This window comes from Sparus aurata, chromosome 22 (genome assembly GCF_900880675.1).
Source record: "Sparus aurata chromosome 22, fSpaAur1.1, whole genome shotgun sequence".
In the NCBI taxonomy this organism is placed as follows: Eukaryota; Metazoa; Chordata; class Actinopteri; order Spariformes; family Sparidae; genus Sparus; species Sparus aurata.
Genome location: NC_044208.1, coordinates 6,018,422 through 6,040,896, shown reverse-complemented (window position 1 = coordinate 6,040,896; position 22,475 = coordinate 6,018,422). Strand labels below are relative to the sequence as shown.

At 42.1% G+C, this 22,475-nt stretch overlaps 1 protein-coding gene across 1 annotated transcript in view; it reads right to left on the bottom strand.

Moving 5' to 3' along the window:
- opn5 (opsin 5) overlaps positions 1-22,475 on the bottom strand; it is a 76,589-nt gene that overhangs the window by 34,705 nt on the left and 19,409 nt on the right. Inside the window, exon 2 of the mRNA XM_030404516.1 lies at positions 21,694-21,840. Coding sequence (XP_030260376.1) covers positions 21,694-21,817 — 124 coding nt within the window. The 5' untranslated portion in view covers positions 21,818-21,840. The remainder of the gene's footprint in view (positions 1-21,693; positions 21,841-22,475) is intronic.

The following is a 22,475-nucleotide window of genomic DNA, read 5'->3' as shown; positions in this document are numbered from 1 at the left end:
AACACACCATCGCAGCATCATGCTGTGGGGATGCTTTATTTCAGCAGGGACAGGGAAGCTGGTCTGAGTTGATGGTAAGATGGATGGAGCCAGATACAGGACAATCTTGGAAGAAAACCTGTTAGAGTCTGCAAAAGACTTGAGACTGGGGCGGAGGTTCACCTTCCAGCAGGACAATGAGCCTAAACATACAGCCAGAGCTACAATGCAATGGTTTAGATCAAAGCATATTCATGTGCTAGAATGGCCCAGTCAAAGTCCAAACCTAAATCAACCGGAGAATCTCTGGCAAGACTTGAAAATTGCTGTTCACAGACACTCTCCATCCAATCAGACTAAGTTTGAGCTATTTTGCAAGGAGGAATGGGCAAATATTTCAGTCTCTATATGTGCATCACTGGTAGAGACTTACCCCAAAAGACTCGCAGCTGTCATTGCAGCTAAAGGTGGTTCAACAAAGTATTGAATCAGGGAGGCTTATTACTTTTGCACACCATACTTTTCTATTTATTTATTTATTTTTTCAATTAAAACCATGTATCAATGTCCTTCCACTTCACAATTATGCACCACTCTGTGTTGGTCTAACACATACAATCCCAATAAAATACATTTACATTTGTGGTTAAAATGTAACAAAATGGGGAAAAGTTCAAGGGGGGTGAATACTTTTGCAAGCCACTGTACTTGAAGTCCTTTCTATCTCGTCCCAGTGATGTAAAGTATGCATTTATTTGCTCATAAAGAAGAGAAGAGAAGAGAGGTCTGCTCGCTTGAGACATGGGGAGATGTATTGAAATTCCAGGTACGAACAGGCTGTCATGCTTTAATCCCAAAGCACGTTCACACAACTTTGTATTATTCTGCAAATCTCAAATTCGGCTTTTGCTGGAGTGAAAGGTTTGTGAAATTATTGTATCCACACACAATGCACAGATATCATTGAAAGACGCAGGTAGAATATAAACAGGGGTGTGTTTCATGAAGCGGCCAGTTGAACAAAAGTAACAGACATGGTACACACAGTATATACAGTATCACTTCCAATCATGGTGTAGATAAGGCTTACCTTGAGGCAAGGTTTCTGATAAGAAAAGCCCAGTAAACACACAATGAGACTAAAATCTTCATCAGTGTAGCTCCCCTACAGACACCGGTGCATTTTATCAAGATGCCAAAGAGAATCACTCAAATCCCTGCTTATGTATAACTTGTATATACAACATATTCATATTTACCTTTAGGCACATTAAACAAGGTTTTAATGTCAATATTATTAATATATTATTATATAAGCTGATTATATGGTTTCATGCAGAAACCAATACACACACTTTACATACTGGGGTCTGTGAAGTCTTGCTTACATGTCAAAGCTTTAATTAAAATGGATTGAGACACATTTGACAAGACAAAAGGAGACAAACCTGATCAAAGAGGAGCTCAACATTATCAGAGGCTTTTCTGAAAACAAAAAATGAAGTGAAGATAAAGGAAGAGTTGGTTGATTTAGACTATACAGGGAAAGGACAGGAAGCATACCGCCACGGTCACCCAACTGGCAGTACAAATTTTAAGACTCAAATTAATTAATTAAGTCCAATCTCCTGGATAAAGTCTTATAGAAACAGTTCACCCAGAGCAAAAAGATCTATTCATGATCTCTTGTGCAAAGCAGCATTGCAGCATTCTCCTGAACCACTGAAGTAGCTGGGGACTGGGACTATAAAAACAAACATCAAATGGCTCCATACAGCTTGCTCAATGTACACCAAATTGATTTGTTAGGATGCGATTTACACACTTTTTAAAGTTGAAATCTTCCTGTAGCTGCTAAGCTAAAAGTGTTGGCACCAACCTGTATGTAAATAACATCTTTTCTAATCGATTTGGGATCTCTGGGCTTTCAGATAATTAGATTAAGTTGAACAAGCTGTATGGAGCCATTTTTACTTCTACTTCTGCTGTAAAGGAGAATGTTCCAGCGCTGTTTTGCTGTCAGAAATAATTCTGTTGCCTTTAAAACTTCATCTGACTTTGCATCAGCATGGGGTTGACTGGATAATGACTCAATTTTTAGTTCTGGGTGAACTGTTCCTTTAAGACACTGTCCAAAAGATAAAGCTAAGCCAATTCATTGCATAACCCAGGCCAACAAACAGTCAGTAATTAATTAAATTAAGCACAAATACAGCTTTTGATCTGGCTGGATTTAAGTCACCCATCTGGCTGGACTTAACCAGATTGGCGTTTAAAGATGGTTGGACCTTTTTCCTCCCAGTCTTGAACTATCAATAATCTAATGTCTAGCATGGGTGGCCCTTTGGTTGTGTGAAAAGTGAAGCCAGAGGCCATATCTCTGGCGTAATTTCTGATTCAGACCTGTCATTAGGACTACAGTGAAATATCACACCTTATTCATCTAAGACACACTGCTCACAATAGGTTGTTTCTTTGATTTACACAGATATGGTGAGGGTCAGTGATTCTTTTTTCTCTGTCAGCCTTCATTACCGTTACACACTATGTGCTGGTCCTATGAGAGCAGTATTAACTGAATACAGCCAGTGCAGAACACTGCTGCCAGCTGTCCAACGGGCCTAAAAGAAGTGACCACGCTACCATAATCTGTGAAGCCCCGCCTGTCAATCTATGAATTGATCCTCAGATTTTCCTGATATTTAAAGCTTTAAAGCTCATTTCTTTGATCTGTTACCTTCTTGATGATTGTGATCACTGCTTGAAGTCCTTAGGCTAGGGGTTGAATCTCACCTCATCATTAGAGTAAATGGATCTCAGACACATTGAGACAGGGTCTAAACACTAACACTAATTCCTATATTAAAGTATTTGTTTTATACTGTTTCAAAGGTGCAATATGTAAGAAATGGCCACTTGGAAGTCCTACTCCACTCATCACAAGAGTAACTGCCAACTATATTCTTTCTATACATCCATGACTGTGGCTACTGTTAGCTTGTTAACTCAGCCCCAACACAGGAGCTTTGTATTGCTGGGAGAAATGTTTTCAGACTCTGGGCTGGCTGGTTAGCTAACTTCAGTAGCTTTTCCTCACAATACATAGATGTCTTTAAAGATGCAATGTGGAAGAATTTAAGAACATAACATTAAAAAAATAACAGTTTGGCATTATGTCAAAGATCATTTAATTAAACCAGTTCAGTTCATCATGTACCTTTCAGTCAGACAACCTTGGCTTCAAGGTTCCGAACTCATCACTCTCCAAGGATACGTTTATATAAAGTTGTTAACCATGGATATCTTCCAACCATTGTTTCTTTGCTGTCAGCATGTGTGTTATTGTTGTAATCAGACAAAACACAACATGAATTAAATACAGCATTTTTTTTCTGGCCCCAAATTCAGTAATTTGTCTGCATTAAAGCATCTGCCTTAAAGTCTGCAGCGTTACATTTTTATTGTTCTGTTTATGTCTTCTATATATTGACATGTCTGATCGGTGGAGTTTTTGTCACTGCCCAACACACAACTGACGTTTGTCTGCAGGCACATGTCACCTCTTGAGTGGAGCAGAGGCTTCGGTGGATGCTTAACTCACATGTTTCATGTTGCCATGGCTCATTCACCGAGTCCACCACCAAGTTTGTCGCACTTGCATTTTCTTTTGATTGAACTATTAAACTGATTGAACTAATTAAACCTAAGCCAGAAATAAAATGTTTTAAGTTGATGTGCGTACTACTGTAAAAGACACTCATCCACTTGACAGCTATTTGCACATCGATACAAATAACTGTAATATGATATAATGTCTCCTCCTTGAACTGCCACCTTACCGTGGTGGAGGGGTTTGAGCACCTGAATGATCCTAGGAGCTATGATGTCCGGGGCTTAATGCCCCTGGTAGGGTCTTTCTAGGCAAACAGGTCCTGGGTGACGGGTTAGACTAAGAGCGGTTCCAATGCCCCTGATGATAAAGAGTACAACAAGGACGTTCACGTCGCCGGGAATAGTGTAACCGGGGCCCAACCCTGGAGCCAGGCCTGGGGTTGGAGCTTGCAGGCGAGCGCCTGGTGGACTGGTCTTTGCCCACAGGACCAGGCCGGGTGCAGCCTGAAAGAGCAACGTGGACCTGCCCTTCAGTAGGTTCACCACCTGCAGGAGGGTTCAGAAGGGGTCGGTGCTATGCGATGTGGGTGGCGGTCTTGGGTGAGGGCCAACGACTCAATCCCCGGACGGTGACCATTGAGACATGGAATGTCATATTGCTGGGGGGGAAAGAGCCTGAGCTAGTGCGAAAGGTTGAGCGGGAGGTTGAGCGGAACCGGCTAGAGATAGTTGGGCTCACCTCCATGCACAGTCTGGGCTCTGGAACCCAACTCCTTCAGAGAGGCTAAACTCTCTTCTACCCTGGAGTTGCCCGCGGTAAGAAGTGGCGAGCTGTTGTGGGCTTGCCCGTAGCTCCCCAGATCAGCCGCCATGGTTTGGAGTTCTCCCCGGTGAACAAGGGGGTCGTTTCCCTGTGCCTTCGGGTCGGGGATAGGTATCTCACTGTTGTTTAGGCTTTCGGGCCAAACAGCAGTGTAGAATACCCGGCCTTCTTGGAGGCCCTGGGAGTGGTACTGGAAAGTGCTCCAACTGGGGACTCCATTGTTGTACTGGGGGACTTCAACACTCACATGGGCAGCAACAGCGTTACCTGGAGGGGTATGATTGGGAGGAACAACCTCCCCGATCGGAACCTGAGTTATGTTCTGTTGCTTGACTTCTGTGCTAGTCACAGTTTGTCCATAACGAACACCACATTCAAGCATTAGGGTGTCCATCAGTGCATGTGGCACCAGGACACCCTAGGCCAGAGGTCAATCATCAACTTTGTGGTCGTGTCATCTGACCTCCAGCTGTATGTCTTGGACACTTGAAGAGAGAGGCTGAGCTGTCAACTGATCACCACCTGGTGGTGAGTTGGATCCGCTGGCAGGGGAGGAAGCTGGACAGACTTGGCAGACCCAATCGCATTGTGAGGGTCTGCTGGGAATGTCTGGCGGAACCCTTTTTCGGGAGGTCTTCAACTCCCACCTCTGGGAAAGCTTTGACCAGATCTCGAGGGAGGCTGGGGACATTGAGTCCTAATGGACCATGTTCTCCACTTCCATTGTTGACGCAGCCGTTCGAAGCTGTGGCCGTAAGGTCTACGATGCCTGTTGTGGCGGCAATCCCCAAACCCGGTGGTGGACACCGGAAGTAAGGGATGCTATCAAGCTGAAGAAGGAGTCCTATCGAGCATGGTTGGCTCGGGGGACTCCTGAGGCGGCTGACGACTACCGGCAGGCCAAGCGTGCGGCAGCATGGGCGGTCACGGAAGCAAAAGCTGGTGTATAGGAAAAGTTCGGGGAGGCCATGGAGGAGGACTACCAGTCAGCCTAAAGAAATTCTGGCAAACCATTCGGCACCTCAGGAAGGGGAAGCAGTCGTCCACCAACACTGTTTACAGTGGAGGTGGGGAGCTGTTAACCTCGACTGGGGATATTGTCTCATGGCAGTCGGGGACAGTGCCTCTGGACTGGTAGACCAGTAGTGGTCCCTCTATTCAAAGGGGGGACTGGAGGGTGTGTTCGAACTATCGGGGGATCACACTCCTCAGCCTCCCTGGGAAAGTCTATTCCAGGGTACTGGAGAGGAGAATTCCAAGCCAATAGTTGAACCTCGGATTCAGGAAGAACAATGCGGTTTTCATCCTGGCTGTGGAACACTGCACCAGCTCTATACCTTCCGCAGGGTGCTCGAGTATTCATGGGAGTTTGCACAACCAGTTCACATGTGCCTTGAGGACTTGGAGAAGGCATTCGGCCTTGATCCTCATGGCTCTCTGTGGGAGGTACTTCGGGAGTATGCCCTTCCAGTTCACATTGCCGGTAGTAAGTCAGACCTGTTTCCAGTGCATGTTGGACTCCGGCAGGGCTGCCCTTTGTCACTGGTTCTGTTTATTATTTTTATGGACAGAATTTCTAGGCGCAAAGCCTGGTGTTTTTGCCACTTGACCTGGCACAGAGGTACATACATGTGACTCGTAACTTGAGCTGCAATCATGCACGTTACAAGACCCTATGACTGTCCAATTACTTTTTTTGTGCACATTTTAAGGTAAAATTAACAAAATTGGACCTTTATCATTCTTAATAATAGATAAAAAACAGTGACATCATGAACCTGAACAACCTAAGCATTGGTTTCTTGCTGAAAACAGCTGGGCAGGTGTGCAGTTCCTTGATTTTACCTTCGTTTTTGCTTTTTAACTTTTTACTTCCAGCTAAGGCAACCTCACTTTATCTTATTCCGAACAGCTGGATGCAACTGTGACATACATCTGTGACAATAGCTTATTTCCATTGTCTGCCTTTTAAATGCAGCAGCTATTGTTCTGTCACTATGAGAATGCTGCGAATGCAACATAACAAGTAATGGCCTCAGGCCACAGCATCCACATCAGGCAGTCGACACCCACTGGCAGCAACATATTAATGCCATCATCCCTAAATGTCTGTCAACATTATATGCAGTGTACAATGTATAAAAATAGATACTTTCACGCTAGAGACTTCATTTAGCCGTAATGAGGGAGAAAAAGGAGGGTGGTGGGGGAGACAGGTATGACAGTGTGGTTATGAACTCCTCTACACTATCCACATTCTGCCTCCACAGGATGGCTCCTGTGCACAGGAGCACAGGGGCCACCATCTAATGGCCTGACATTTTCCATAGCAACTACATTGTTTTACATGGCTTATTGTGTGTTGATTCGGCATCAGCATGAAAACGGCATGGTTTCCTGTGGCCAGCAGCGAGACAAGACTGCAGCAGCATGGAGAGACAAAGCTGTTTTCTGCTTACATCTATCCAAAGTGTCTTTCGGTATATGATGTATAATGTTGACTGACCCTGACAGGGTTTCTCTTGTTCTTGAACTGTAAAAATTGTACAGATTGTGTGTGAGAGGGAGCATATTTCTTTCTGTCTTGTAAGAGTAAATAATAAACAGGATGGCCAGCAATGTGAAAGGAATCAGACAAATTCACACACCCACAGAGAATTTTCGTCACTGTAGTTTATGGGGCTACACACTCAATGACTCGCAAAATTAAAGGAGCACTGTATTTTTGTTGAATAAAAAGTTGATGAGAAGAGAAAGCTCTTGATTGGCCCATTTTCCATCTGAACAAACTAAATAAACAAACTCTTTGAATTCATGACTGAATAAACAAACAAACCAGCTTGTTTATTCACTTATGGAAGAAAAAAGTTTGTATTGTTACCTCATTAATATTGTAAATATTAAAATTCTAAGTTTAAATTTCTTACCTAAAACTAACTGGTGCTCCTTTATGCAACTTTTTCTCTAGGGACTTTCTCCATGGGTGACAAGAAGTTGCCTATGTCACTGACAAACAATTAGTCTCATTAACTCTGGTACTTATTGTAGTCATATTTTAATGGCTTATGTTTTTGTATAGTGATTAAATGTTGTCTTGTTACTGTATTCAACAGAGAGGTTGTTGCTTTCTCCTGCCCAGGGACTACAGATGTAAATAAGCTTAAAGCTAACTCTGGTACAGCCTAGCAGATGTGCACTGTCCTTGTCAAATAACATTTATAAAAGAACAATAAATACACATTGCTGTCCGGCTCCACGGCCAAGAGCATAGAGCCAAGGTGGTGTGAGGGAAAGTCTGCATGAATTTGTCAGGTTAGAATCTCAATTCTAAATGAATGCTAATGACCCTGATTAATTCTGTTGTATGTGTAATACCCAATTGTTTGCAAACAGGTAACCGATAACTTTATGAGGCACATTTTTTCTTTCCTGACCATGCTGATAAGCTACATGGTCTGCCATTATTATTTTGAAAAATAACAAAAAAGGTTAAACATGTAAATATTTTTAGCTGGTTCTGAAATAGAACTGTAGGCCTGTGGCCCTTATTTTCATTCATTTATATGCAGACATTAAAATGTTTGTGTTGTTGAGATTTAACAGTTCATGAAGTGTAAATATGTTTAAATATGTGTCGGATTATAACATGTTAAAACATTCATTCTATATACAGTTAAAAGTCAGAGAGAAAGAAGAGTGGTGTTAGTTGGTTATTCATAGCTGGTTGTCTGCACAAATACCAGAAGACCCAGTTTGTTTCTGGGGCGTTTTTTTCAAGGAGGAGGCGCTTAGCGTCACGACAGCAGAAGCGGCTTTATTGGCGTCTGAGCAGGATAGCTGTAAACTGTAAAAGTAACATAATACTCCCAACTTCCAAAGCTGACGGAGAGTCGTCCTGTGGTTAATGTGTGTGAACTCTGCCAGAAACTGCCAGAGGACCAGACATTTGCCGTAAGAGGGAGAGAATGAGGACCGGGAGAGCCCTGGACCATTGGAGAGAGACTGTAGCTGCTGTACTTGAGCGTTTGTTCACCGCAACGTGTTGCTGCACCCCACATTCCCTTGCCGCTAAAACCGCACATTGACTTTTGCTTCCCTTCCCCCCATCTTCATCTCTGACTGTTGTTGGACTTGTCAGTACACCTCTAACACCTTGCACGTGTTTTTTTGTTTATGCTGGGTAAAACCAGTGAAGCGGCCATTCATTTCTGGCCTCAACGCTCAGAAGCCTCGACCAGGCCTGCCACATTTTCTTTTCTTACATTTAATAACCCTGTGTGAATGTGTGTGAGTGTGGGCTGAGGACACTTGAGTTTTTCTGGTCATTTTGATTTTACCCTTTTTCTTTGGGTTCATCAGGGGTCATTTGTAAACCTGCAAGAGCATGGTATGAGAGTTTTGAATATTGTTATCAGTGCATATTCAAAGGTCAACAGAGAACCAGTTAACTAATTTCCAAATTACCAATTTGTGACTTTGTAATAAATAAGTCTTGTGTTTACTTCTTAAAAGTTATTGGAGGCACCGCCAAGTTACTTTACATCATTATCACAGTTATCACAGGTACATAGTGCCATCTTCAGACAAACTCAGGCCCCGTACCATTGTACTATAACACCCTAATTATTTGTCAGTCAATATTTACTAGCTACATGGGATTTGGGTTACAGAGCAATGACATACATTATAACTAAAGTGGAATCTGAAGCCCTTTTCATACAGACACAACGCATTATCGCCACAACGATACATCGCCTTTGTTCACAACAAATTAAGCAGTCTGAACAGAAGCACACGTCATGACGATGACATCCAACGTGTTTTTTTGGTACATTTTTCTCAAGGTTTCCACCTGTTAATCTAAACATGTGTTCGTCCCCTTTTTTTTTAATCATATGGATGCAGTTATAATGTTTTGTGATTGAAGTCCTGACCCACCATGCATTGTGGAAAGTGACAAAGTTATGTTTCTTGCTCTAAATTACATAATGACATAATCACCACCAGTAAACAGAGGACCCTGTCTGACTCTCACTCATTGGGAGGGATGCTGTTTTTCTGGGGGAAAGTTCACTAAAGTCTTGGCTGACAGTTGCAGTGATTTTGTTCAATTCAAGTTGCCAGTAAGAGTTCCTACAACAACGCAATGATGGAAGGAGAAAAAGACATGGTGAATTAAAGTTTTTTTCTCTGAATAAGGTCAAATAATCACCGCCATTCAACTGCTGGGGACGCCTGTCCGGAGTGACAGGATGACAGAGGCTTTTCTAAGTATGGATGCGATATCCTCATATAAGTTGCCAGTGTGGTTTCTGGGCTTCTCTTCTTTAAGGTGTCGGCGTGTAGTTTGATCATAAAAGGAGTCTGCGGAGTCAAGGCGGGTGGAATGAAGAAGCAATCTTTATTGAAACAAAATCTAGCGCCTTGAGTCCTGATCAGAAGCGGCCGTGTTCTGATATTATCAAATCTGTGGACAAAACAATGCCAAAAAATGCTCTGCCCTCTGCTCCCTCAAAACCTCAGCCTTTTGCTCTTAGGAGGTTTTTTCCAAGTGCCACCCCTGTTTCTTTCCCTGCACTGGCCTTTAGAGCCCCTTTCCCAGTAAACATCCACTTCTTCTAATTGGTTATTTTGGCATATTATCCAATAGCCTAAAAGAGGAGTTGACCTGTTTCTCTACTCTTCTCCCCTAACTCATCTGACCTGGCTGCTGTCAACTGTAGGTCTTGTCCCCAAAATGACCCAAATGGGTTCCCCATCCCTCTTTGGGAACATAAACGTTTGGGCATCTCCCACCATTTGGTGGGGGCCAACTTCAGGTTTTAGTACTTTATGATGGCCTGCCGTCTACTAACCTTTAGCCTTCACCAGTTGAAAAACTACTTTAGGACCCCTGGGGCTGTGAGCTTCCCTCTGTCTGCACTCTTTAACTCATATGAGGAGAAACAATTAGTCATCATTTAATCTACACTAAGTATATTCAAAAATCAGAATGTGTTGCCATCCAGACACCTCACCAGCTACCACACTGTTGGTGGGTTCTGTAACATTGCTTTGTGTTTTGAAGTGTTTCGCTTTTATTTTATGACTGAAGGATCTGTTTAGCTGTCAGACTGTTAACACCATCAGACCAACACACCCCTGTACACAACAACCCCTTATGTTTGAGTGACATCGTTATGATCCATCCTAATATTTATGTAACTGCTTGTCCATGCTAACGCTATGAGGCTAGAACAGCTGTCTGGTTGCGATGGTTATGTAATATGACTATCAACTGCTTCTGTACAGTTGCAATCTATGTTCAAACGTTCAAGGATAGAGCAGCGTATATGGTTAAAAGCTAAACCACTATCTCTGATTTAAAAAAACAGAAATGTTTTGAGAGTCAACTGTAAAATGTGTTGAATTTCACACTCCACAGGATGTGACAATCCACAGAGAGAAGGCAGGAAATTAAAGGCTCTATTTGAGGCTTTAAAGTAGCTATAACTAATAGTTTGAGATAACAATGGATCTAATGACATGAAAATAATGTGATAATGAATAGGGGTTTGGCTGTCAGGCTACAACTCTACTCTTCTGGTTCACTTCCACCTCTCTCGGAAAAGCTCTTAAACCTGTTGTATGCTATCTGCTCAACACCAACCTAATGGAGATTTTAGTTGCAAAAGAGCAGAATATGTCCTCAGGGGCTGGTAGAGACCAAAACCAGAGCTAAAATCTGTGAATGTTGGACTCATACTTGGACTCAAGGTGCGCAGACACTTGATTTCAAATGAATGATAATGCTGCACATTAGAGGTGGGAAAAAAAAAATCGATATTGCAGTATATTGTTGTGCTCTCTGTCGCAATAAATAATCGATACACTGACGGCAAATATTGATATTTTATTACAACACACATTATGGATTTAACCCGTTGTCACCGTCAGTACTTAATCTCTCCTGTCCTGTTTGTGAGGGCGCTAATCCCGTAAATGAGGGTAAAGTAGGCGTAAGCAGCGGCTGGTGAAGAAGATGAGTTAACAACAGAAGAAGAACAGATGCAAGAATGGCGAAAAATACGAACAACGAAAAACAAATCTAAGACCCACCCGCAAGTTTCCACTCTAAAGTGTGGACAAACTTTGGCTTTTACGAGACAGATGACGGGAGAACACTGGTGCGGTCGTTATCGCCGTCCGTCCGACTGACGGACGAACAGACGCTCTTCAACATCAGCCGGGGGGGGGCACTTTTTTTAACGAGAACTCCGCGGCAGCCCACTAACACCCGCTATAAAGCAGCTAACATTGAAAATGAGTATAGCGGGTCTCTCCAGCGCTGTTCCACCGTCTGGAGAGAACCCTGAGCTGGACACATTAAAGTGCATGAACATTAATAACATGTCTTATGTAAACCAGGACAGTGCTTTCTGATACTGAAAAGTCAGTAGCAACTTGTTTTATGTAAACTTGGGCCCGTTTTAGTTTAACAATAGCTAAACAAGATAAGAATAAAATCAAAATTAAATGAAATATTGAGCACATTTCAGTATGCAACCAATTATGTGCAGAGTTATGTTCACCCATCCAGTACCTGGGATGTGGGAACATAAAAGTGCTTTGGGCCAACCTGGACACATCAAGGCATATTACGTTTATAGAAAATAAAATAAATGCAATAGATGCATAAGACGTTTTCCTTTTTATGGGTATTTTTTCTTTTTCAGTCACATATCGTGATATATCGTTGACGAAATTTCTTGCAATATATCGAATATTGCAGATATCGTGTATCGTGATATTATCATTATCGTGGGCCAACTATCGTCACAGTATCGAATCGTGAGTTACTTGTATCGTCCCACCCCTATTGCACTTATAGCAATGCAATTTGTTAACTTTGCAATAACAGCTTACATACTGTAAGGAATGGCAATGCTGTACGCACGACCTGTTTCCACTGCCCCAAGTGACTTTTAAACACGGTATTGTAGCTTGTGGGTTGTCCTTTTTTGTGAAAAAGCTGTGTTAATATCTGTTTCTTAAATGGCTGTAGGGCCTCAATGACTGTACTATTAAATGCATTTGACTGTTATTCAAATTTAGTTTTAGGAACCTGCTCATGATCTAAAAAAAGGAAAAACATACCGTGGTTCATGTTATTTGCTCCCCAAATGTTTTACTCAATTATGACTTTTTGGGCACTTTTCCCAACATTGCTAGAGTACATGTAAAGATACTAACTGACAACATGAATACCTTGACACTGAGAGTGAGTGAAATAAAATCAACTTTAATTCAAAATACATTTTATTTATTTACTTTAATTTATAAAATGGGGAATGATAGCTGCTCTTCCACACGTGACTGTTATGACCTTTCACAATTTCATTGTTTTCCAAACACAAACATTACCCAGTGCATCATATATGGTGATCCATTTTAGGGGTGTGGTGCAGCACTGGCATCAGTCTTGTTTTTCTACTCTTCCCTCTCTCATCCAGTGTGGATGATTGTCTGCAGGTGTGCTGAGTCAGGGAGGAGCCACCAGCTACACCACGACATCATGATCCTTGCAGACTGAGCCGTCTGGGACGTCTGGGAAATTGCTTGTGCTACAGCTGCACAGGCAATTTTTTTTGCACAAGCATATAATATGCAGAAAAATAAAAAACTATATATAAGCAAGAATAATCAAAATAGAATACAAATATAAGAATGTACATTCTACTAGAAATGTGTCTATATATACAGTGTAATAAAAACTGCTACAAAATTATGGAATATTGCATATCATTTGTCATAATGATTGCAAATTATTTGGTTTGTCAACTCAATACAAAATACAAGGGAGAAACAAATCATCCTGATTCCTCCTTTTGACTCAGAGTGTCTGACACTCAGAGTGAGGAGAGGAACTGTTGAAATCCCTCCTGCCTGATGGCCACAGGCAGGAGGGATTTCCTGTAGCGCTCTGTGCATACCTGTCAACCCTCCCGTTTTCCCCAGGTAATTCCGTTATTTTAATCATCTGTCCCGCCGTCTTCCCGTTTACATATTTTCCCTTAAATCTCCCGTGTTTCCCCTCCGGCCCAGCAGGTGGCAGTACAGTAGTTGTAGCGCACCAAGTACGCATGAAGATTTGTGAGATTCGGGATTCAAGCGGGATTCGAGTCGTTAATTCTTTCGTTTCATTAAAACCGAAAGTAAACACGGTCGCTACATGACTGGAGGTCTATTTTTAGAATGGCAATGGGCTCTTTGCACGTCAACTTCCGCGTTCGTCTAATACGGCTCACTCACTTCCGGTTGCCTAGAGATGGTGCTCTTCTACAGTCGCTGCCTGACAGACCTGCCGAAGATGACGATTATCGATGTGCATCGCATTTGTAAAGCCTCAGCGAAAGCCCCGAAGAGCAAGCTGGAGAAGGGATTTAGCATGTACCCGAATTCTTATGTGTTTGAATATGAAGGTGAGTCTCCTATACTTGTATCTTTTTGGTTGGGATAGCTAGAGGCTAACGCTAGTTACAGTTAACAGTTACAACAGTAAACATTGAGCCTACTCGCGGACAATGACATACTGTAAAATACCAAATAATAGCCGGAGCGTTTGTTTGTTTCAATCACTTAAGAGGCCAGGCGTTTATTTGGGACAGGCATTTAATTACTTCCTCTCAAAATCTGGGATGAAATTGTTATGAGGAAACAATGTAGCCAATGTAGCGGCGGACGAAACGATGTAGCCAATGTAGCGGTGGAGGAAACGATGTAGCCAACCAGCACTCGCTGCAAACTCCTCATCTCTGTGTCACTCACGGTGGCGTACATTTGTTTCTCCATCACCCTGATCATTTTGCGAGACACTCTCTCATGGCGTGACTGTTTGCTGATAACTCATCCCCGCATGTTTATCTCATGCTCCTCGCTAGCCTTCTTCCTCCCTCCACCAGGCAGCTAGCTTGGCCCTGTTGCTGTCCTCCTCGGACAGACGCTGAAGCTCCGTTTGATTTTTTTTCGCCAATCTCTCCCTCTCTTCTGGTCGACAGAGAAACGTCTAGCTGCTAGCGGAGTTTTCCTCTGCATATTTTAAGACATAAAGTTTGAATTTCAAGTCGTACTTTTTATTGTTTATGCTGCACAGGAGCCATGGCGATCATCATTGTGATATTGACTGACAGAAAGCAGCACAATACATGAAATTGGAGCTACGTTATCAATTATATTCCCTCCCCGGTGGCACCGTGAGGGCAGTCCTACCAATCACAGATGATTCGCAGAGGATTTCCCTTATTTTCAAATCCCAATGTTGACAGGGATGGCTCTGTGGTGTGATCACTCTAGTACTGAATGTACTCCTGTGGCTGACCACCACGTCATGGAGGGGATTGGAGCCATTGCCCAAGAAGACATGCTCCAACGCAACAACATCAATTGCCTTGCGGATCAGTTTGTTCAGTCTATTGGCGTCAGCTACCCTCTGCTGCTCCAGCACACAGCAGCATAGAGGATAGCACTTGCCAACGGCCACCAGCTGTGTCATATGTACTCTGACATGTTCACTGTCATCAAGTCAGGTCTGTGAAAGTGTGAGACTTCAGGGGTAATATAAGCTGCTGATGGACAGGCCTAATGAGTATGATAATAACATGCACTTTTGTAGCATCTACAGATTTAACCTCTAAATATTTCTGTTTCAGGATGTGGTTGAATATTATGTCACATTTCAAGGGATGTTTTACAAATGTAATTATAATTTTAGACATTTATAATAATTTCTACAACTTGTGGGTAATCAAATCAAAGAATTCCAGTTAAGTCTGCACCCCGAGCAGATTCTCAAAAGGTCTGCAGGATCTCCACCTGAGGGCCCTTGTGTACTGGATGAATTGTGGGTTTGGACAGCCCAAGGCAATCGCAGACTTCCTACCAAGTCCGCAAGAGTGATGAAGTCTGAACATTTGGATGCAGATATACTGGTATACATTGCTCTGCCATCTCCACCCTGCCAGTTCCTCGTTTCAGCCAAAACCGTTAAAAGAAGGAAGGGTCGTTGCGTCTCTGAATCTTGCTTTACAAAGCACGATACTATCCATTTTCAGTCGTTTTTTCTGCACAACTACAAGGGTGGGTAAACAAATCGATTCAGATAGAACAGATTTCAATCTCCCACGATTCAGGATCCATTCACAAACGACAAAAATCAATTTTCTAAATGTTAATTGGTAGCACAATGTTGGCGGAACAAAAGGTGGAAATAAACAAGTTAACAAACACATACGCATCAACACGTTAAGCAAGCTCTGCAGTGAAGAAAATAACTCTCACTGCTGGACCGCTCAAAGCACTTTACAACACTTGCCACATTCACCCATTCACACACACATTCATGCACTGATGGTGATTGCTCATCAGGAGCAATTTGGGGTTCAGTATCTTGCTCAAGGACACTTCAACATGCACCTGGGGGGAGGCAGGATTCTAACCAGTGACCTTCCAATTAGTAGACGAGAGCTACAGCTGCCTAGGTATTAGCAGGCAACGTTAATAACACAGCAGAGCACACACCCTATTTTGTTTTCCACAGACATGCATGCCTGTTAGATGTTTTCAAATAAATCAATCAATTCATTATAAATTGACTGACTTAATACTAATCTCATTACTGTCAACTTTTTTTTTTAAATGAAAAGGCTGCAGATTGTTTACCTCTTTTTCCAGTTAGGGTTAGGGTTAGTAATTTCAGTACATTAAGTGCCCCAATTAATTGTTTAACACAAAATATACTGGCACAAAAGACTGAAAATATTGCCCCCAAATACATTCAATAGATTAATCTATATTCAATTGAGAATCACTTTAAGACTGCCAAAGATCCACAGCCTTAACAGCTACACAGAAATGAACACAGGTCCACTCTCATATCTCACAGTCCATTATCACAGTCACTACCACAATCTGACCTCTGAGTGGCTCAGGAACAGATAAGAAAACCTCCCTTCTCTTTTTTCTTACTTTGCTAAAAACAAACAAGAAGAAAAAAGTCTTGGCCCGAGGATACCAACATTTACACTTCTGGTCATAAACCTGCTGGCTTGTCAGCTGCTCTCCATTCACCCTGTAGGAGCTGTACAAAATTTGTCTTCACTTCTGAATAAAACTCATTCATACCAATTATTTATTGGTGCACTTGAAGCAAAATGGCATATTAAATTTATAAATGACACAATGAGTGCACTGTGCCTCTCCTCATTTCCATGCACTCATATGATGCACTGGACCAGGAAAATTAAATAGAAATAGAGGCTCTCAGTTGAGGTTGGGCTGTTGGAGCATTCCCACACAAAGAAATATTCAAACATCGATCTCAAAAACAAATTATTTAAATTGACAGAAAATGAATGGTCTATTCCTAAACGCACTCTGCCCGTGTGACTCCACTTACCTTGCTGCTTTATTATTTGATATTGGTTTTTTTTCAGAGGTTGACACACAATTTAGGCAATAATAATAATAATATCAATAACAGCTTGGATTTATATAGTGCCTTTCATGAGACATGAACAAGAATGCTATACAGAGTAGGATCAACACTACACAAACAGACAAATAAACAAACAAGTAACAAGGATCAGAGCCTAGAGCGAAGACAGGTTGTAGGCTATAGTGAACAGGTGGTGTTTGAGGAGTTTCCAGAGATGGAGCATTACGGATGTCAGCAGGGAGAACATTCCAAGGGGTCGGGGCTACGACCCTGAAGGCTCGGTATCCGAGGCTACGGAGTCTGGTATGGTGAATGGAGAGCAGGCCAATGTCTGGGGACCAGAGGGTCTGGGATGAGGTTTATGGATGAAAGAGGTCAGAGAGGTACTGAGAGCAATGAGGGGATTTGTAAGTGAGGGGAAGGATTTTGTAGTGGTTACAGAACTTAATTGGGAGCCAGTGACCGGGGAGGTTTGTCAGAGTGATGTGCTGCAAGGGCTTGGCACAGGGTGAGGGCACTGGCAGCTGAATTTGGACGAACTGGAGGGCTTTGCTCAGTACCCCAGGCAGGACCCCACTGCAGTAGTCCAAATCGGAGGTTATAAAAGCATGGATGATGGTACCAGGTACCAGGAGTTGCTGATAGATTGAGTTGACTTTGGCCTGGAAGAAATCCAGGAACTTAGAGCAGCAGTCAGGGTCACCTGGAGGTTGATGAGGCTCAAAGGGCCGGAGTATGCGCTTAATGGTTGAGAATAACATTCTGGGGTGTATGGCTGGTTTTTCCGATGAGGATGGAGTAGTATGGTGTCTTGGTTTTGTAGAGAGCGTCCTTGTAGAAGCTCAGATGATCTTTGTAGGCCTCCAGGTGGATAGTGAGTCCAAATCTTTTAAAGGGTCTTTCAAGGTGACGACCAGAGGCCTGGAGAGGGATGTTCAGTAGTGACAGAGCAGCTTTTTTCAGGGGGACGAAAGAGTCCAGGTTGAGGGACAGAGCAGTGTTGTAGTGGGCTGCCGGGGCATCCACTGTGGTCATGAAGGCCAGGCAAGTGGTTAATACACTTGTTAAGGCTTATGTGCTCGCTGATTTGATGCTCTGGTATATAATAGTACGCTTAGTACGCTGCCTAGGGAGGAGGGCAGGAATAGTGGTTGTCAGCTCATCTTCTGCAGACATCAATCACTTTCATCTGGAGATGTGTTCAGCTGTGCGTCACATAAGTTAATCATCAGGAGGGTGAGAGCTTGCTATGACTTTTTCTGGGCCCATTATAATCAAGTGTCTAAGAGTAGGAAAAGAGCCCGAACTGGGCAGAATTTGCAGGCTGACCCATTTCTGATCCTGTTTACTAGGATTAAAAGCATTTCATCAGTTTTCATAGGTGTCGTAACCTGTTATTAGTACCAAAAGACAGGCCATTTCCTGAGGAGCAGGAGTTTTTGTTGTGATTGTGTTAGTGCAGGCTGCAGAAGAGAGTGCATGCTATCAATGCAGAAACCAATGTCCTCATAACATCACATTGTTGTGCAAAAAGAAAAGCTGATTGCTTTGTCGTTTCTGCAGTAGTAAATCGACTTTTCTTTGACAGAGCTTCAAAGTATCATGGAATTCAAATTCAAATTCAAAATAGTCGACCAATATGTCTTTCTCAGGGTCTAATACCGATACCATTGATGGTAGCACTTTACATTACTGCATGGCAATAGCATGGTGTGGTATTAGTCTGGTCATAATGAAGTCATAATTAGGTAACACCATGTATTACCAAAGTAATAACCAGATGATAGCTTGGTATTAACATTGGGTGTATCTGGGTTCTATTAGACTGAAATCCCCTTCAAAATCACATGAAAATTCTGCAAAGTCAAAATTGGTATTAACCATATATCTTTAATACCTTGAATTGTTACCTTAAAAGACTGGTGGTAGTTAATGTGTAATAATCATGATCACGCCCTGATAGCCAGGGCCGATAATTGTACCACGATGACACACACAGTGTGTGATTGCTTTTCATTTCCTCTTGTTGTGCGATTTTCCTCACCAGTCTGCGTTCCCTCCACACCTGCTCTTCATCTCCCCCTTTAGCCTTTCCCTTCTTCCAGTGCCTTCGGCTTTTCCAGCCCATCAGCTCCTTCCCTGTCTCTACTGTTTTTCCATTTCCCTCACACGTGTTGCTCCACCTCACTCCTCCTGCACCTCATCCCCTTGTTAGTTGTGGGTGTTTATAGTGTTTGTGCTCACACTTGTCTTCGTCAGTTGGTCCTGTGTTACCACCCTGTGTTTCTCACCTTGTTATTTTCAGTGTCTTCTAGTGTCTGCTGTATGTTGTCCACTTTTTTTTTTGCACGTTAGTTAGTAAAGCTCGCCTTTTTTTCCTTAATCCTAACAGGGTATCTCCAGGTTAAATTTAAGACTTTTGTTAGACCGTTTTGAAATACCACTTGCGCTGAAATTTAAAGCCATCTTCACGGTCATACTAGCAAAATTATGAACAATATAATGGGAAAAGAAGGCAGGGATTTTAGGCCCTAATAAATAAATATTTACCAAGTACTTATATATATTAGGATATTCTATTTATACGCACATATAAATGAAATATACAGTAACTTGCCTGAAAAATATGCATGTCCCATAAACTGTGATCCAAAATACCTGAACTGCACTGGTCATCAAACCAGTGGTGAAAAAAAGGGACAAGCTGTTTAGTCTTCATTGTCTTGTTCAGGCAAACTGTGCCAACATGACAACAAAAACTGGTGTAAACTGCGGGTTAGGATAAAAACATTCTTCAGAAGAGGAAGATCTTGACACAGTGTCCTGGGATGTTATTTTCGTTATTTCGTCTACGTTTATTCAACTATGGAGAAAATACTAATTTCTGAGTTTGTATTTCAACATTTCCAAAATGTACAATATTTGCAATATTGTAAATACATTGTTGGTTTTATTTGCATACTTTTGGTTGAATAGAAGTGTTAAACAGAGGTCAGTAGAGAAACTCATGCCCCCCCCCCCCAAGTACATTCAATTAAAATCTCCTCTATCAATGCTCACAGATTGAATACTGAAACAGGTCACCTTTATTTTACCTCAAAGTTAATGTTTTCCTTCTGTTTTGTTGCTCTGTATGAACTCTGTTTCCCATAAATCCCTTTAAGTCCCTTTAAAAACACAATGTGTGCTTCCCCTCGCCTGTTAGCTTTAATAGAATTTGGCCATGATTCATTGGTACAAAAATGTGCTGCAGTGACGTTAAATACTTAAGGCCTGCCAGTCAGTTCTAAACTTGCACTGTAACCAAACGTGATCCCAACAATGACCCCTTTCAGCTCCTGCCGCTCTGACTGCAGCAGGATCTTATTACCAGGAAAGGTCAGTCATTTGATCTGCCGTTGAACGGTTTGAATTGCACTCAGTCATCTGCACTTGTGATTTGGGATCATACATATCATAAAACGGCATTAAGTAATAAAATATATTACAACCAAATAGAATACAATCATCAGTCTGCATTCTTGACTCCTTACAAGAATGCACCATGACGATTATGTAATGTGCTGAATGCCAACCTTTAATATAAAGTCCAAAGGCAGTTTTCAGCGGGCCTTGCCTTCTAATACAACAAAATGGCTTTTGTGGACTAGAGAAAAGAGAAAAGGGAGGCAATGTTTGAAGGACTGGCTGGGATCACAGATCCTAGGTCCTCTTGAAGTAGGATTTAATGTGCACGTATGAAGAAGCTTCTCGTTGTTTTATTTGCTGTTGGTCTGTAACCAGTTAGAGATTCAGACACTTTCTCTTTTTTATGAGCCCAGTCAGTGTCAAGGATGACGTTAAACAATACTGTATCATATGTTTAAAGGATGTCAAAGATAACACTAATGGTTGTCTAACTGTGGAACATGTCTCTGTGTCTCTGTCCAAAATAAAAAGAGAAACTAAATTGAACCAACTCTCTTTGAGTGACTCAGTTGACTCGCTACGCCAAACTTTGCTTCAGAAGCATTGGTATGCTCTTTGTCACGTGAAACTATTTGTATCTTCGTCATTTCATTTTGCTAATTAAGGGTCGGTCTCTGAAACAGGAGTAAGAGAGAGGCGGGAAGAGGAAAAAAGCATGTAGAGCTTAAATATTTTCAAATCTAACACAGCGAATTTAGGGTTTATTTTGACCAAACCCGAGTTGGCGATTCTTGTAAGAGTGGTAAAAACTAACCAAGACCATGTCCACTTAAGTATTCAACTACCAAGCTGCCAAGTCTTTTTCTCCAGAAACTTACAAAGGCTAATTTCCAATGTCATCTTCTAACCAGCCAACTCAGCCCACACTTAATCCCCTTGTTGCCTCTTTTGCTCTTTATTCATGCGTTGCCTCAGTCTGAAAATGATGTGCTGCAGGACACATCATTTTCTAGTCAAGCCCATCACACGCACAGGGGGTTGCAAGTTGCTGGAATTTCCTTTTTGCTTAGTAACCACTGTATCCTTCCTCCACAGCCAGCCAAAGAAAACTCAAACCTTATAGACAGCTTCCTGTGTGTCCCACACACCAACATGTGCAAAGTCCAATCAACCAACAAAAGAAATTACATGCCGAAGTGAACTGCTTCTAAATGGAAGGATCAAATTTTACATATTTTCAGCCATTCATTGCATGCCTGCAAATGATTATTTTCTTTACATTTTTTTTTTTCAGTGAGATGCAAAGATATTCTGGCATTAAAGCTCATTGAAGTGACACATTTTCAATTCAAAAGAAGAAGAGATGAATACAAAGAACTCTTTGCAATCATAGACTGACCTATGATACAGATGTAAAAAGCTGCGACGATGTCCGCCTCTCTGGAGAGTTTTGAGGCGAAGGGGTCACCATGGAGGAGATAATGGGGGACGTATGAGGGGTGCGGCCACGTCTCGTTCTCCATCACTGCCTTGAGTGGGGAATGTCCTGTGAAATGGAGGAAAAGGCCGAAACAATGAAGCTCCTTCCTCAGATTGAAAACCTCTCACACACACACACACGTAAGCATTAGATAAACAGGACACATAGCTGCACAGATGTACCTATAACTGCAGTGTGTGAAATGTAAACAGATACATGCATGGAATAATTCATGAGCCCGTATCTACAAACTCTATAATGCTCTCAACCATGACCATGACTCTTTCGACAGCAATCAAAACCAGATGCCATGAGTGTCAAGAGAAAGAGATTGTCTGACGTCAGTCTGCATACACATTCCTGAATGAAATGATCATTAATGTGAGAACTTATTTTCAGGTTGATGTTTGTCTCAGTTGTGTGGGTTCAAGACAACAGAAAATGAAAACCATTTAAAAACAATTTAGAAATGTCACAGTTAAAAAGGCACAGGTACAAGCAATGGAACAAAATGGCCGAATTACATTTGGCTGCTTTATTTTCAAGGGCCTGGCGTATGCTAGCTCACCGTCATGGATAATACGGGGCAATTATTAATGTAACACCTCAGCTTTGCCTACTGTGACAATTGAAATGTGTGACCAAAACATGGGAAATAATAATCAGGAACCTATAACAGAAATCAAAGTGAGGAGCGAGCG